The sequence below is a fragment of the Peromyscus maniculatus genome, chromosome 8 (genome assembly GCF_049852395.1).
Source record: "Peromyscus maniculatus bairdii isolate BWxNUB_F1_BW_parent chromosome 8, HU_Pman_BW_mat_3.1, whole genome shotgun sequence".
Lineage (NCBI taxonomy): Eukaryota > Metazoa > Chordata > Mammalia > Rodentia > Cricetidae > Peromyscus > Peromyscus maniculatus.
The window spans coordinates 12,855,409-12,868,288 of NC_134859.1; the positions used below are offsets into that span (position 1 = coordinate 12,855,409).

The 12,880-nt window shown below is 41.9% G+C and overlaps 1 protein-coding gene across 19 annotated transcripts in view; it reads right to left on the reverse strand.

Annotated features, from left to right (window-relative positions):
* The window catches only part of LOC102906714 (ATP-binding cassette sub-family A member 17-like), a 75,490-nt gene that overhangs the window by 41,725 nt on the left and 20,885 nt on the right, over positions 1-12,880 (reverse strand). For 10 of the 19 annotated variants that reach the window (XM_076578000.1, XM_042283686.2, XM_076578005.1 and 7 more), the window contains 6 exons: positions 12,000-12,173; positions 9,387-9,559; positions 7,401-7,544; positions 6,147-6,276; positions 2,037-2,191; positions 160-246 (listed from right to left, as the gene is read on the reverse strand). In XM_076578000.1, coding sequence (XP_076434115.1) covers positions 160-246; positions 2,037-2,191; positions 6,147-6,276; positions 7,401-7,544; positions 9,387-9,559; positions 12,000-12,173 — 863 coding nt within the window. The remainder of the gene's footprint in view (positions 1-159; positions 247-2,036; positions 2,192-6,146; positions 6,277-7,400; positions 7,545-9,386; positions 9,560-11,999; positions 12,174-12,880) is intronic. The other 9 variants (XM_076578002.1, XM_015997666.3, XM_076578006.1 and 6 more) reach the window with 5 other exon arrangements.

Consider the following 12,880-nt stretch of genomic DNA (forward strand, 5'->3'; position numbering starts at 1 on the left):
TTACTTCAGGCCTGTGGCTTAACCACAGCCTCCAAACAGAACCTAGGCTCCAGTGAGCCTGATGTTTGGTATCCTGCATCCAGTGGGTTCACAGAACTCAAGGGCTGGCCAAGGTTCTGACTCCATCTGGTTGTCCTATGGCTTAGTGTATAGCCCTACCTTTGGTCCTGTTGGCACACAGCCAAGATGAAATTGCCTCAGCAACTCCATCCAACAATCAACAGCAAGTTCCGTGTGGATATCCCTCTAGGAAGAGTCACAGAAAATAAAACATCCAGATAAAATTGGAAGAAAGGGAAACTCAGGAAGAAAACAAAGCTTAGAGACAGTCCCACTCCAATAGATATATAAAACAAAACAAAGACTATAATATAACCACTAGCCATAACCCATTCCCAATCAACCGGCTCCCCTATAAGGGAACCCCAAACTATAGGCATAACTGAAATGTATGAGAAAGAATTCAAAGCCTTACTTTTTAAAATAATTAATGAGCATACAGAAGATTCAAATAGATGCATGAGCTAAGAAAAATCTATCCAAGACCTTAACAAAACAGTCTTCAAAGTGAATGATACAGTCATTGAACTGGAGGAAAAGTCCAAAATATGGAGGAAAACTCAGTAAAGAGATTGAAACCTTAAAGAAAAGCCAAATAGAGATACCTGAAATGAAGGAGATAGTCAATCAAATAAAAGTCACAACACACACCATCATTAACATACAAGACCACACAGAAGGATGAATTTCAGTGATGGAGTACCAAGTAGAGACAAAAATACTAGCAGACAGATAAGGGGGTGGGAACTAAGGAGCATAAATGAAATTTCCAAGCAATCTGGTCAAAAAGTCAGCCATAATAATTCATGGTATTGAAGAAGGAACAGTGGTAAATCAAATGTAATAAACAGACTATTTAATGAAATTATAGCAGAAAACTTTCCAAACAAAGTAGACATCCAACCACAAAGGGTACACACAACTTCAAACAGACACAACCAGAGAAGAACATCTCCATGACGCAGCATAGTCAGGATGTCAGAAAGGCCAAGTAGTGGGATTTCGTGCCCCCCGTCCTGTGCTGGCATTGGTCTTAGACATAGTGCTATGAGTTTATATGTGCAACTGTCCTGCTCCAGGGCGGACCCTGCTCACAAGAGTAGTAGGGAAGCACCAGCTGGACTCTAGGAGGGAAGGGGGGATATGAGAGGAGGGAATGCTTAGTGAATATGATCAAAATACGTTGTATAAAAATCTCAAAGACTTAATAGGAATTTCTAGGCATAGCAGTAAATACCATTAATCTTAGCACTCAGGAGGCGGAGGCAAGTGGATCTCTGTGAGTTTGAGTCCAGCCTGGTATACACAGCAAGTTCCAGGCCAGACAAGTTCTACATAGTGAGACTCTGTTTCAAAACAAACAATGTCAAAATTTATGTGATGTGCATTTTATCTCAATAAAAAATTAAAACTTGAATACAAAAAATTGATAAGGATTCTAGAAGTCCTTTTGTCCTAATATTTGATTTTTAATTTGATACTTGATTTTCCTTGCTACAAAGAGAACCTTAATTCCCTAGAATTATCTTAATGAAAGGGTGTAACTCTTGTTCTACTGAAGTGACTCTCAGCATGCTACTAGATAGCTTTACGAGTTGGGGCTGGTCATCAGAAAGACCAAGCCATGATCCAATGCTCTACTCTCCATCCTCCAGCGACACTGGATAATAATCCATCATGCCTACATAATAAATCTTGGATAAAAATCTCTAAGCTGCTAAGCTTGGAGTTTCTGGGTTGGTAAATGCACTGGAGAGCTGGAAGGGTTTGTGCTCCTAAGGAGCGGGGAGGTTCTCCTTCCCAAAGACTGTGCTCTATTTGCTTCAACTGAGTGTTCATTGTGTCCACATTTGGTGTCAGAATATTGAGAAACTTATGCACGTTTCCTTAAAAGCACTCCCCCAAAATGAATTAGAGAGTTATAGTCTATCCTACCATTTTCAGGAATGGACACAGACCCATTATTACCAACTCACCTGACCATAGAAAGAAAGATGGTCGGTTACTGTAAAGTTATCAAATAAAATGTCATGTTGTGGGCACCAGCCCAGGCTCTTCCTAACTTGAGCCAAGTCTTTTGAAACTTCACACCCAAGGACATATGCCTGTCCCTTTGAAGGGGAAATAAGACCTAGAACCAAACAGAAAAGACACCCTACAGTCATTTTCAGGCAGACGCTGCAAGCGTATAGGCCAAACCATCCCCCTTGATCTCTTTGTTCTCCCATAGACGGTCTTACTCTCCTTTGCCGCCATCGGTCAGTGGCAGCCCAGGAACGTATGTTCTATGTGTGACAGTGCTTGAGGACATGCAGGAAAGATCAGAAACAGGAAAACTCTCCTGCTTTTGAGCAATTCCAATCTGGTTAAATGAATTTAATAATATGGGCATTTGTAAAGTAAATCACATGACTACAGGGATGATCGTAAATTTGTATGCTTAGTAAATATGTTAAAGAAAAAAGCACTTTGGGAATCTAATAGTTTTGAAATGTGATCCTCAAAGGCAAGGTCTGACTTTATTCTTATTGCCATAAATATCTGTTCCATGAATGAGTGAAGTTACTGACAAATGCATGCCAGTATGCAACATGGCAACCGGACTACCTGCATATTATCTTTATCTTCATTCTTGTTAGAATGACAAGAACGATACATTCTTATCACTAAAGTTTCACAAAAAGGAGGAAAATGTATAACCAAAGAAACAGAGGCTGGAGAGATGATGGTCTAGTGGTTAAGATCACTTGTTACTGAAGGACTGGGGTTCAGTCCCCAGAACTCACATGGTGGTTTACAGTGTTGGTAACTCCAGTTGCAGGAGATCTAGCACTCTCTTCTGGCCTCCGCAGGCACCAGGCACATACATACAGGCATGAAGGCAAAACACTCACATACATAGAAAAACAATCTTAAACTAGGTGGCGGTGGCAGCGGCAGTGGAGGCACGTTCCTTTAATCTCAGCACTCGGGAAGCAAAGAGCAGGCAGATCTCTGTGAGCTCTAGGCCAGGCTGGTCTACAGAGCGAGTTACAGGGCAGCCAAGGCTACACAGAAAAACCCTGTCTTAACAAACAAGCAATCAACAACAAAATTTACTTTAAAAAAAGAAACAAATGTTGTTTAATAAGTTCCACCATGAAAAGATAGTTACAGTTACCATTTTGATATATTGCCTTACATAATTTTATATACATTTTGTTTATTTAGATTTGTTGTGGTAACGATAGATTGAATCTAAGGGTCTCACACAGGCTAGGCAAGAGTTTTACCAGTGAGCTAGACTCCTAACCCCATGCATTGTTTTTATACTAAAATAAGAAAATACAAATTATGGGAGTATTTTGTTTTTATTTGGTCTTTCAAGAGAGGGTTTCTCTGTGTAGCTCTGGGTGTCCTGGAACTCATTCTGTAGACCAAGCTGGCCTCATACTCACAGAGATCTGCCTGCCTTCTGCTTCCCCAGTGGTGAGATTAAAGGCATGTGTGCCACCACTGACTGGCCTATTCTGTTTTTGTTTTTATTTTTTTTTTTGTTTTTTGTTTTTTTTTTTGTTTTTTGAGACAGGGTTTCTCTGTGTAGCTTTGCACCTTTCCTGGAGCTCACTTGGTAGCCCAGGCTGGCCTCGAACTCACAGAGATCCACCTGGCTCTGCCTCCCGAGTGCTGGGATTAAAGGCGTGCGCCACCAACGCCCGGCCTGTTTTTGCTTTTAAATAACTTTTTCTTTTTTGTTTTGTGGGTTTCTAGTTGTTTGAGACAAAGTCTCTGTGCATGCCAGGCTGCCCCTTGTTTTTCTGTACAACACAAACTGGCCTAAACTGTCTCTTACAGACCAGGCTGGCCCTCTGGGCATGCATTAAGAAGCTCCATTTAACTGTTTTGCATTTGTTTGCAGTTGTTGTCTGTTTTTAGTATAACAATGTATTCAGGCTATTTGTCTACATAAAAACTGTATCTTTTTTTTTTTTTTTTTTGAGATGAAGTTCGATAGTGTAGGCCAAACTGCCAGCTTTATGGGGATGTGTCACCGTGCATGGCTAGAAATGCACTGTTCGTAAAGACACTTTCATTTATGTACATATCTCTGTTGTAGGGGTGCATACTACATGTGGAGGCTAGAGAAAGACTTGGGTCTGTTCTCTCCCTCTACCACATAGGTTCTGGAGTTCTTCAGTCTTGATGGCCAGTGCTTTTACCAGTCCAGATCTGTAGCATTTTGCTAAAAATATTTCATTGTCATGAAGCATGCCCTATTGAGTTATTCGACCCTAAGTGGTGGATATCTAGGTAGTGTGTGATTTCCTATAAATATAAACATAAAACTTAGGAAAATTTTAAATGTATGCCATATTTTTTTATTCTAAGACAATATAGCTAGATTTGGTAGGGCATATGAGAGGCAAGAGAAACTCTGTCTCCAAAATCTCCCCTCCCCCCCAGGGGGGCAAAAAAGGGGAAGAAAGTCTTTATGTAAATTTGTAATAACAGAAGAACTAAATAACTTCAGAGAAAAACCAAAACTTCACTAAGTAGAGAAACAAAGTCTATAATACATGAAGTTTGGGTTTTTCCTGGCCAAAAAAAAAAAAAAATACAGTATGGAGTTGGCATATACCTATAATCCTAACACTTGGCACTTGAGGCCAGCCTGGGCTACACAATAGATCTTATCTGAAAAAAATTATGGTGGAAGCTCTTTGCCAGCCAATGTCCTGGGGAAGCAGCCAGACTTCGCTTCTCCATTGAGTATCTCCAGAGCTCATGAATACTATTGTATGTCCCCTAGTGGCATCACTTGCACCAGGCCAGAGTTAATTTTATTGAGCTGTATCATTTTATTAGAAATCTGTGATAGAGCTTCTATAATACTGCATTCATAGCTGGCACTTTGACAGTATTTGCAATTCAGCCTTTTAGTCAATGAAATTGAGTGTGTATTCTGTGTAAACACATTGTTCTGGCATTGTGGGTCCAGAAGTAAACAGAGCAGTTTGTTACGGAATGAGACAGAGAAATCGCATACACATAAACACACAGGCAAACGAAATATGGACTTTGAGGAATCCTGACCACAAACAGAAGGGGTTGTAATAGGCAAGACTGTGCGAGGTAAAAAAGAAGACTCATGGCCTTCCTGGACACTTAGCCTAGGGGTACAGAGAACTTCTTCTCCAGCAGTGAGAACTTCATACACTTCTACTGGGACAGACAGCTTCCTCAGCCTAACATGTTCCGAACACCCTGTGTCTGAAGAGATCTACCCGCTCTATATAGGAAATTGTGGGGCTCAGGCCCAGTCTGACACACAAAACACACAACCGCTGTATATATGTGAGTTGAGACTTGGCTTTCAAAATCCTGATAGCAACTCTTGGTGTGGCCAAGAGCACCTGCCACCAAATGTCACTAAATCTTGCTGTTCTTCAAGTGTCTTCAACAGAAGGCAAAAGACACTTGTCTCACATGTGAAGAGACTTATAGCTGGCTGACTGAGGTGCCGACAGCTCCCCAGCCCTGTGGTATTCTGTGTGTAAGAACAGCTTGTCTTTTGGAGCTCCTTCAAAGCTGGATGTGCACCCTTTGATTTTGTCCAGAGTTTTATACATGTTAAACCTCCAATAAATGTTTCTTGGGTGAGGTTTCAAATTTCATAGAATATCATTTTATTTGACAGGATGTAAAATAATTATTTAAGCATAAAAATTATTCTGGATGGGTATTTTAGAATAACTCACAAGTATTATTTTAAAAGTACCTCTGGTAACCAAAATTCAAAGATGTTTTTGTTGAGAGATTTGAGATGTTGAGAGATTAACAGTGTCTCACAGTGAACAAGAACGTTCTATCTAGAAGGAAGTTCATGTCTTGTCATGGTGAATGCAGACTGACTGGAAGAGGCACAGATTCCCTTTTCTTGGTACAGTTACTGAACTATATTCAAACCAGATCCTGCAAAGATGGCACAATTAGCAACAAACCATGCTTAGCAGTAAAATGACAACAAATTTTAATGGAGAAGTCCCAAATCTAGGTCTGTGCAGCGATTTAAGGGCCTACTCTGCAGAGCGGACCCACACAGGTACCTGTAAGAATGGAGCAGATGGTGGTTTTCCCTGCCCCGTTGTGTCCCAGGAGAACGGTGATCTGCCCCTTGTACAGGTTCACACTCAGATCCTTGACAGCTATGCATTTACGCCGTCCCCTGTAAAAGACCTGTGGGAGAGTCAGGGTGCGGCTAGCAGGGTAACCCACACAGGCATTGCTGAAGAGTATGGCAAGCTTCGTATCCAGATTACCTTCCTCTGACCTGGTCTTCACCACAAACGAGCTACTTACTCCAGCCATCTTGCAATCATGAAAGCTCATGTTGTGGATGGGGGGGGAGCAACTATTCTATGTCACTCAGCCAGAAGGAGCTGTGAGCTGGCTCTGTGGATCAGCTGAAATCACACAGAACCATCTGCCCCAAGACTGTTTATCAAGAACAGAGCTAGAGCTAGAAGGGGAGAGTGAGGGAAAATGAGAGAATCCCCACAGAAAGTTAGGGAGACTCCTAATTACTATTACAGAGAGCTGGACACATGTCACAAGTGTCCTGGGCTGGGATATGAGCCACTTGATCCCCGGGCAGAAGGTAACACAAGGCTGAGTAGTTTGTGTTTGTTTTGACAGTTTTAACCACACATCCCTGACTGACCTACAACCCCCTCTGCAGACCAGGCAGACCCCAGACCTATAGAGACCCATGTGCCTCTGCCTACTAAGCACTGGGATTAAAGGCTTGTCCACCACACCCAGCTGAGTTAGAGTTTTAAGGTGACAATGCCAAATAAGTAGAGAAGGTCCCACGGCTTTCTATTAGATTCGAAGACCAGAGATTTCAGACAACCACACTCTGCAGACACTGTAAGCACTGAGATTATACCGTGTTACAGAAATCAAGCACCTATGGAAGAACAACTGCCTGTTCCTATATTTAGAAACTAACAGTGAGATCTGGTTTACATTTTGATTTGGTGGATATGTCATCCACCAAATGACTGAATTCTGGCCTATTTCCAATGGAGATGCTTGGCCTGGAGATTGAGAGAACACTGTTTCAAAAAGAAACAAAACAAAACAAAACAAAACAAAAAAACCCAGATCAATAGGCCTTCCATTTAACTTCATAATGGGAAACAGGGTATTTCAAGCTGTGTTTCCAATTTTTGAGAGTAGGATCACATAGGAAATTACAACTCTTAATTCCAAAGAGTAGCCTGTAAGCACTGTTAGAATAAAACAGTCTTAAAAGGGTTGTTTCTCAAGCCCCTCTAAGGAAGTCTGAAAGCCAATACCTTATATAGATGCTGGATTTCAATTGCTTTCATTTGATCAGCTAGCTCCTCCTGCATGAAGTCTCTCCTTGCAGGTTTCTCAGGATCCCCGATGTCCAGAAGTGGCAGTATTACTGGAACAGGCTTCTTGACACAGAACAGGCACTGCATGAGAAGTCAACTTTACACACTAACCGTTTGTGTGTACTTCTCTTATGGAAGATAAATTTTGGCAAACTGGATGCCTGCCCCACAGGCAGTTACTTGTTGAATCAAATATTTCATGGCATCTGAAGAAGTTAATCAGCTCACTGATGGCTTCCTCACAATTCAACTACATTTCAGCCTATAATCTCCAGCACTAAGAGAAGCTCTAAGGAAGTGGCCTTGTTTCCAGCCTCTGACTGTCCTAGCAAAGCCGCTTTACCATGTTCTCGGGATGGGAGAAGGAGGGGTGAGACCTGGATGAGGTTGCTGGTGTTACAGCGTACCTGTTTCTCCACATCCCCAGAAGGAAGGCAGAGTACATGCTGCAGAGGTCCTGGCCACTGGGCAGGCCACCACAGGTTACTGTGAGAGGCTGAGTTAAGCACAAAAAGGCTCATTTGTAACAAAAAATGTAGTCTGTGAATTTCTAGGATTGTGATACTATTATTGGCACACTGTGGTGATCAAAGGGTTTCAAAGGGCCCTCTACAAATGCAGCTCAATGGAGAAAGGGTGTGTGAGAACTCGAGCATGTGGGGAGTGAGTTCTGTGGGAAAATGAAGGACCTGGTATAAACAGGCATATACAGGAATGAAGAGGCCTAGCCATGACAGGCTGCAGACTAACAATACCAGGACCAGGCCTCACCATTACAATAACCAGGAAAAGTTACAAACTGTACCTTTCGGGAGACCAATCAGAATTGAGACAAGTAAGTACTAGATGCTCCAAGGCATAAAGGATAGCTTACATCACTTGTATATAGGTTGCCGATTTCCTTGCAGCAACACCAGTACCAATCCCTGTTTGACAAAACTTCTGTTACTTCACTCCTGCCCAATCAGGAGTTTAACACCCATCTGAATCCGGAATTTCCCTACCCTCCTTCCTCTACGCCTTAAAATCCCTGCCATAACTGAGCTCAATGCTTCCCTGATCTAACCGCTGTGTGGGAATGGATGGGAAGCCCAAGCTCAAGCTTGCAATAAAGGCTCTTTGCTTTTGCATATGAACTCAAGACTCCTGGTGATCTCTGGGGGGGGGGGGTCATGACACAGGCATAACAGAATCTGAAGGCACTGCCAGGTACACTGTATGAAGTTATCCCCCTGTCTCATCCTCAAGTCCATTGCATCAGCTGTGGGGCAAGTTCAGAGACACTGAGATTCTCTGTTAATTATGCTCCAATGCCAACCACAGGCTGATAGTTAGGAGGTTTATCCAGGGTAAAGACTTACTGCGGTTTGGGATCTTTTTTTCCCCAGTATAATATTTACAGTGTATTTAAATACTCAATTTTAATAGAAAGAAGAACCATGTGAAATGAGAGTTTCCATTAATAACCAAATCCTTGCTGTAGTGGGGGCCTATGAGCAGTGCCTGACTTCTTTTTTTTAATTTTTTAATTTATTTTATATACCAACCAGTTTCCCCTCCTCTCCTCCTGTTCCCTCTCCCCACCTGCTTTCTACCTAACCCCCCATCCACTCCTCAGAAAAGGTAAGGCCTTCCATGGACGTTAGTACATTATTGGGAGATGGAGGAACACAGATGACAAATATAAAAATCTTAACATCTGGCCAGGTGGTGGTGGCGCACGCCTTTAATCCCAGCACTTGGTAGGCAGAGGCAGGCAGATCTCAGTGAGTTCGAGGCCAGGCTGGTCTACAAGTCAAATTCCAGGACAGCCAAGACTGTTATACAGAGAAACTCTGTCTTGGGGGAAAAAAAACAAAAACCACAAAACAAACAAACAAACAAAACCTTAACATTTATCTCTAAAATAGAATCAGAACTTACCTTGGCAAAGAAGTACCAAGACGTAGGTATTCCAAACTTTCCTGAGAAGAGAGACTCTGCCAAAAAGCCTATCAGACAGTACAAGAGTGAGTCCAGCAGGAGCATCAGCACCACCTGAATGAAGCTAAAGTCTCCTTGGATACTGCCTATGTTCCTCCATTGGATGCCTGTTCCTGTTGCAAGGAAGGAGGACGGTGGCTGTCTGCATGTTGGAAAGTCTGCTCAGTCCACAAGACTCCGCTGTCCTAATCTAGAGATAAGTACCTGGGGGATTCTGGAGTGCTGGTCTCCATTCCACATCGGAAAAGCAATGAAGTTGGGTTCTGAGGTTAGCAAAGGATGGCAGCAGCAACAATTCACTTTCCAACAGGGTGGGAAGGCATTGATTTTCCCTCGAATGTCTTTCAGATATCTGTATTTTTCAGATATCTATTGTGATAGTACTAGGGACTGGACCTCCGATCTTGCATAGGACCCCTGAACTGTATTCCCAGTCCTTTACTTTTTTTGTTTAATAGACAAGGTCTCTAAGTTTCCCAGGTTGACCATGAGCTCTCATTCCTCCTGCCTCAGCCTCTCTAGTAGCTGGAATCACTGTCACCATGCCCAGTTAATGGAGAATTTTTTGATTTCTGTTTTTCATCCATTTATTCATTTGTATATATGTGGTGTGTGTGTGTGCATGTGTGCATGTGTACCATGGTACATGTGTGGAGGTCAGAAGACAAAGGAGAGGAGGTCAGCTCTCTCCTTCTTCTACCATGTAGGTTCTGAAAATGAGACTCTGGTCAGCAGGCTGGAAGGGAAGCAGCTTCAACCACTAAGCCATCTCACAGCCCTTTTATGGCTCCATTTTATTTCCACTTTTGATTTATTAGTATCTTTTAAAAAGAAATGCAATGGGGCTGAAGAGATGGCTCAGCAGTTAAGAGCACTGGTTGCTTTTCCAGAGGACCCAGGTTTGATTCCTAGCACCTATATGTTTATTAGCCTTCTGAATATCCCTTTCCCCATAAAGTGACAAGTGGTTTTGCTTCATTATTTTAAACTACAAGAGCAAATTTTTAATGACGTGAATGAGTTCTCTAAACATTCTAAACATAAGCCACTTGCTAGCTAAATGTATCATACATGTCTTCTCTTATTCTAGCATGTCTTTTCCTTTTTCTCATGTATCTTTATATATATACATATTATTTTATTTAAATAACAATTTTTTCATTTATTTTACATATGGACCACAGTTTCCCCTCCCTCCTCTATTCCTGGACTCCCACACACACACTTTTCCATTTAACTTCCCTCCCCTTCTGTCTCCATTCAGAAGGGACAGCCCTCCCATGGGCTTGAACACAGCATGGCACATCAAGTTGAGGCAGGACTGAGCTCCTCCCCTTGCATCAAGGCTGGGCAAGGTCATTCAGCATGAGGATTAAGTTCCCTAAAGCCAGCTAAACCAGGGCCAGTCTTATCTTAACTTCACTGTCGATATTTTGTTATTTTTTTTCCCCAGTGGACTAAAAACCACAGGCTGAAACCTTAAAAACTTTTAAAGCAAATTAAGGCTGGGATCTTTCAGTGCTGATCATCTCAGGTATCTGCTACAGTGATGGAAAGTTGACCAACAGACTATGTTAAAAGGTTTGGTCACCAGGGTGATGCTACTGGGCATGGTAGAAGCTTCAGGAGGTGTGGCATCGCAGGAGGTGGGGCTAAGCAGGCGGGAGTATTGAGGGATTATTCTAAGAGAATGTGAGACTTGGATTCCTTTGTTTCCTTGTTCATTCCCTGGTAGGTTGCTTTGCTGTGTACATCTCTCATGAAGGGCTGGACACCTAGAGGTCCAACAGAGGGAGGCCGCCTAATCTTTGACTCTACAGATTTGTAAATCAAAATAAGTCTTTCTCTTTACAAGTTAATTATTTCAAGTATTTCTTTATAAATAGATAAGGCTGATTACTACAATCCCCCAGAAAAACTTGCAAAAGAGGGGACACCAAAAGCAATGAGACTAAAGTATGTGAAAACTACTACATTATTAGTGATGTTCAGGATTTTCTGAGCTTCTAATCATAAAATTTTATACTTCATATCAATAGAATTATATAAGTATATAATTACTAATCTTTTTTTTTTCAAGCAAAGTTACTCTGCTGCCCAAGTTAGCCTGGATGGAACTCCTGGGCTCCAGTAATCTTCCTGCCTCAACCTTCCAAGTAGCTGGGACTACAGGCATGCATGTTTGTCTTCAGTGTCCTTTCTTTACTATGCTCTAGTTTCCCTTCGCATATCCATGGCTGTGCTGTATGGTTTTTTGTTTGTTTGTTTTTGTTTTTGTTTTTAAGGCAGGACTATCCTGGAAGTCACGGGACAGGCTGGCCTCAAACCCCCACGTGTTGGGATTAAAGACATGTGACACCACCACCCGGTGGCTTATGCTGTAGGATTTGTGAAGCACATTATATATCTCTTTAGCATCCCACAAAGTGCCTATCATAATGTGATGCTCAGAACACTAATGTCAGTAATGTAGATTTGGGAATGGAGGACAGCCACGCCCAGCTCAGAGCATGTAGGCAGCCTAAATAAGAGTCTGAGAAAGATAAATCTTACCTTCTGCTTCAAACAGAGAGATGAATCGGACTCCTATTGCCATGGCAACATTTGAGAAGAGGCAAGAGGCTATCTTTTGGACATAGGTCCTCTGGTGATAACTGAAAGTGATGTATATGTAGGGAAGGTATGTGAAGAAGAAGACGATTCCACCTATCACAGTTCCTACATGCGCTGCAGATTCAGAGGGGAAAAGATGAAGTGTTTCATCAGTAACATGCAAGTTGCTATGATACAAACCTTGTTTCTCTGCCATGAAGGAAAGCGTCTCTGTGATTGTTTCAGCATTTCAGAAAGGAAGCAATCTGTTTTTGTATTTGCATTCTTACTAGTGAAGGATGAAAACATTTACAGCACTTTAAAAAAAATTCAAGTAGCTGGGTGTGGTGGTGCATGCCTTTAACTCCAGCACTTGGGAGGCAGAGGCAAAAGCTATGGAGGAGAGGTAGAATTCAAAGTTTGAATCCTTCTCCATCTTGGCAGGGTCAGTATTTTTCTAGGAACCACAAATTAGAGCATGCCATTTGATATAAAACATTCACAAATAGTAATAACACATCTCTCTTTCCTGGTTCTTGTAAACACTGTCTTTTCGGGGGACAACTGCTGAGCTCATTTTCTCTAACTGTTTTTACTTTTATAGGGTAACTCACACTTCAATGCTCCTGTGCTCTGATTTGACTGTACCTCCTATCATTTCTATTCTCTATGATTCATCAATTCATGTGTAAATAGTTTTAGATCTAAGACTTCCAACAGGACCAAATTCACAGGAAGTCCTTTGTGGTATCTTAGAAACCACTTTACTATTGGGTCCCAACTTCACAATCATGATCTGGAGGACTTTCTGCCTGAAATGTCTTACCCTTCTATTTTCTTCT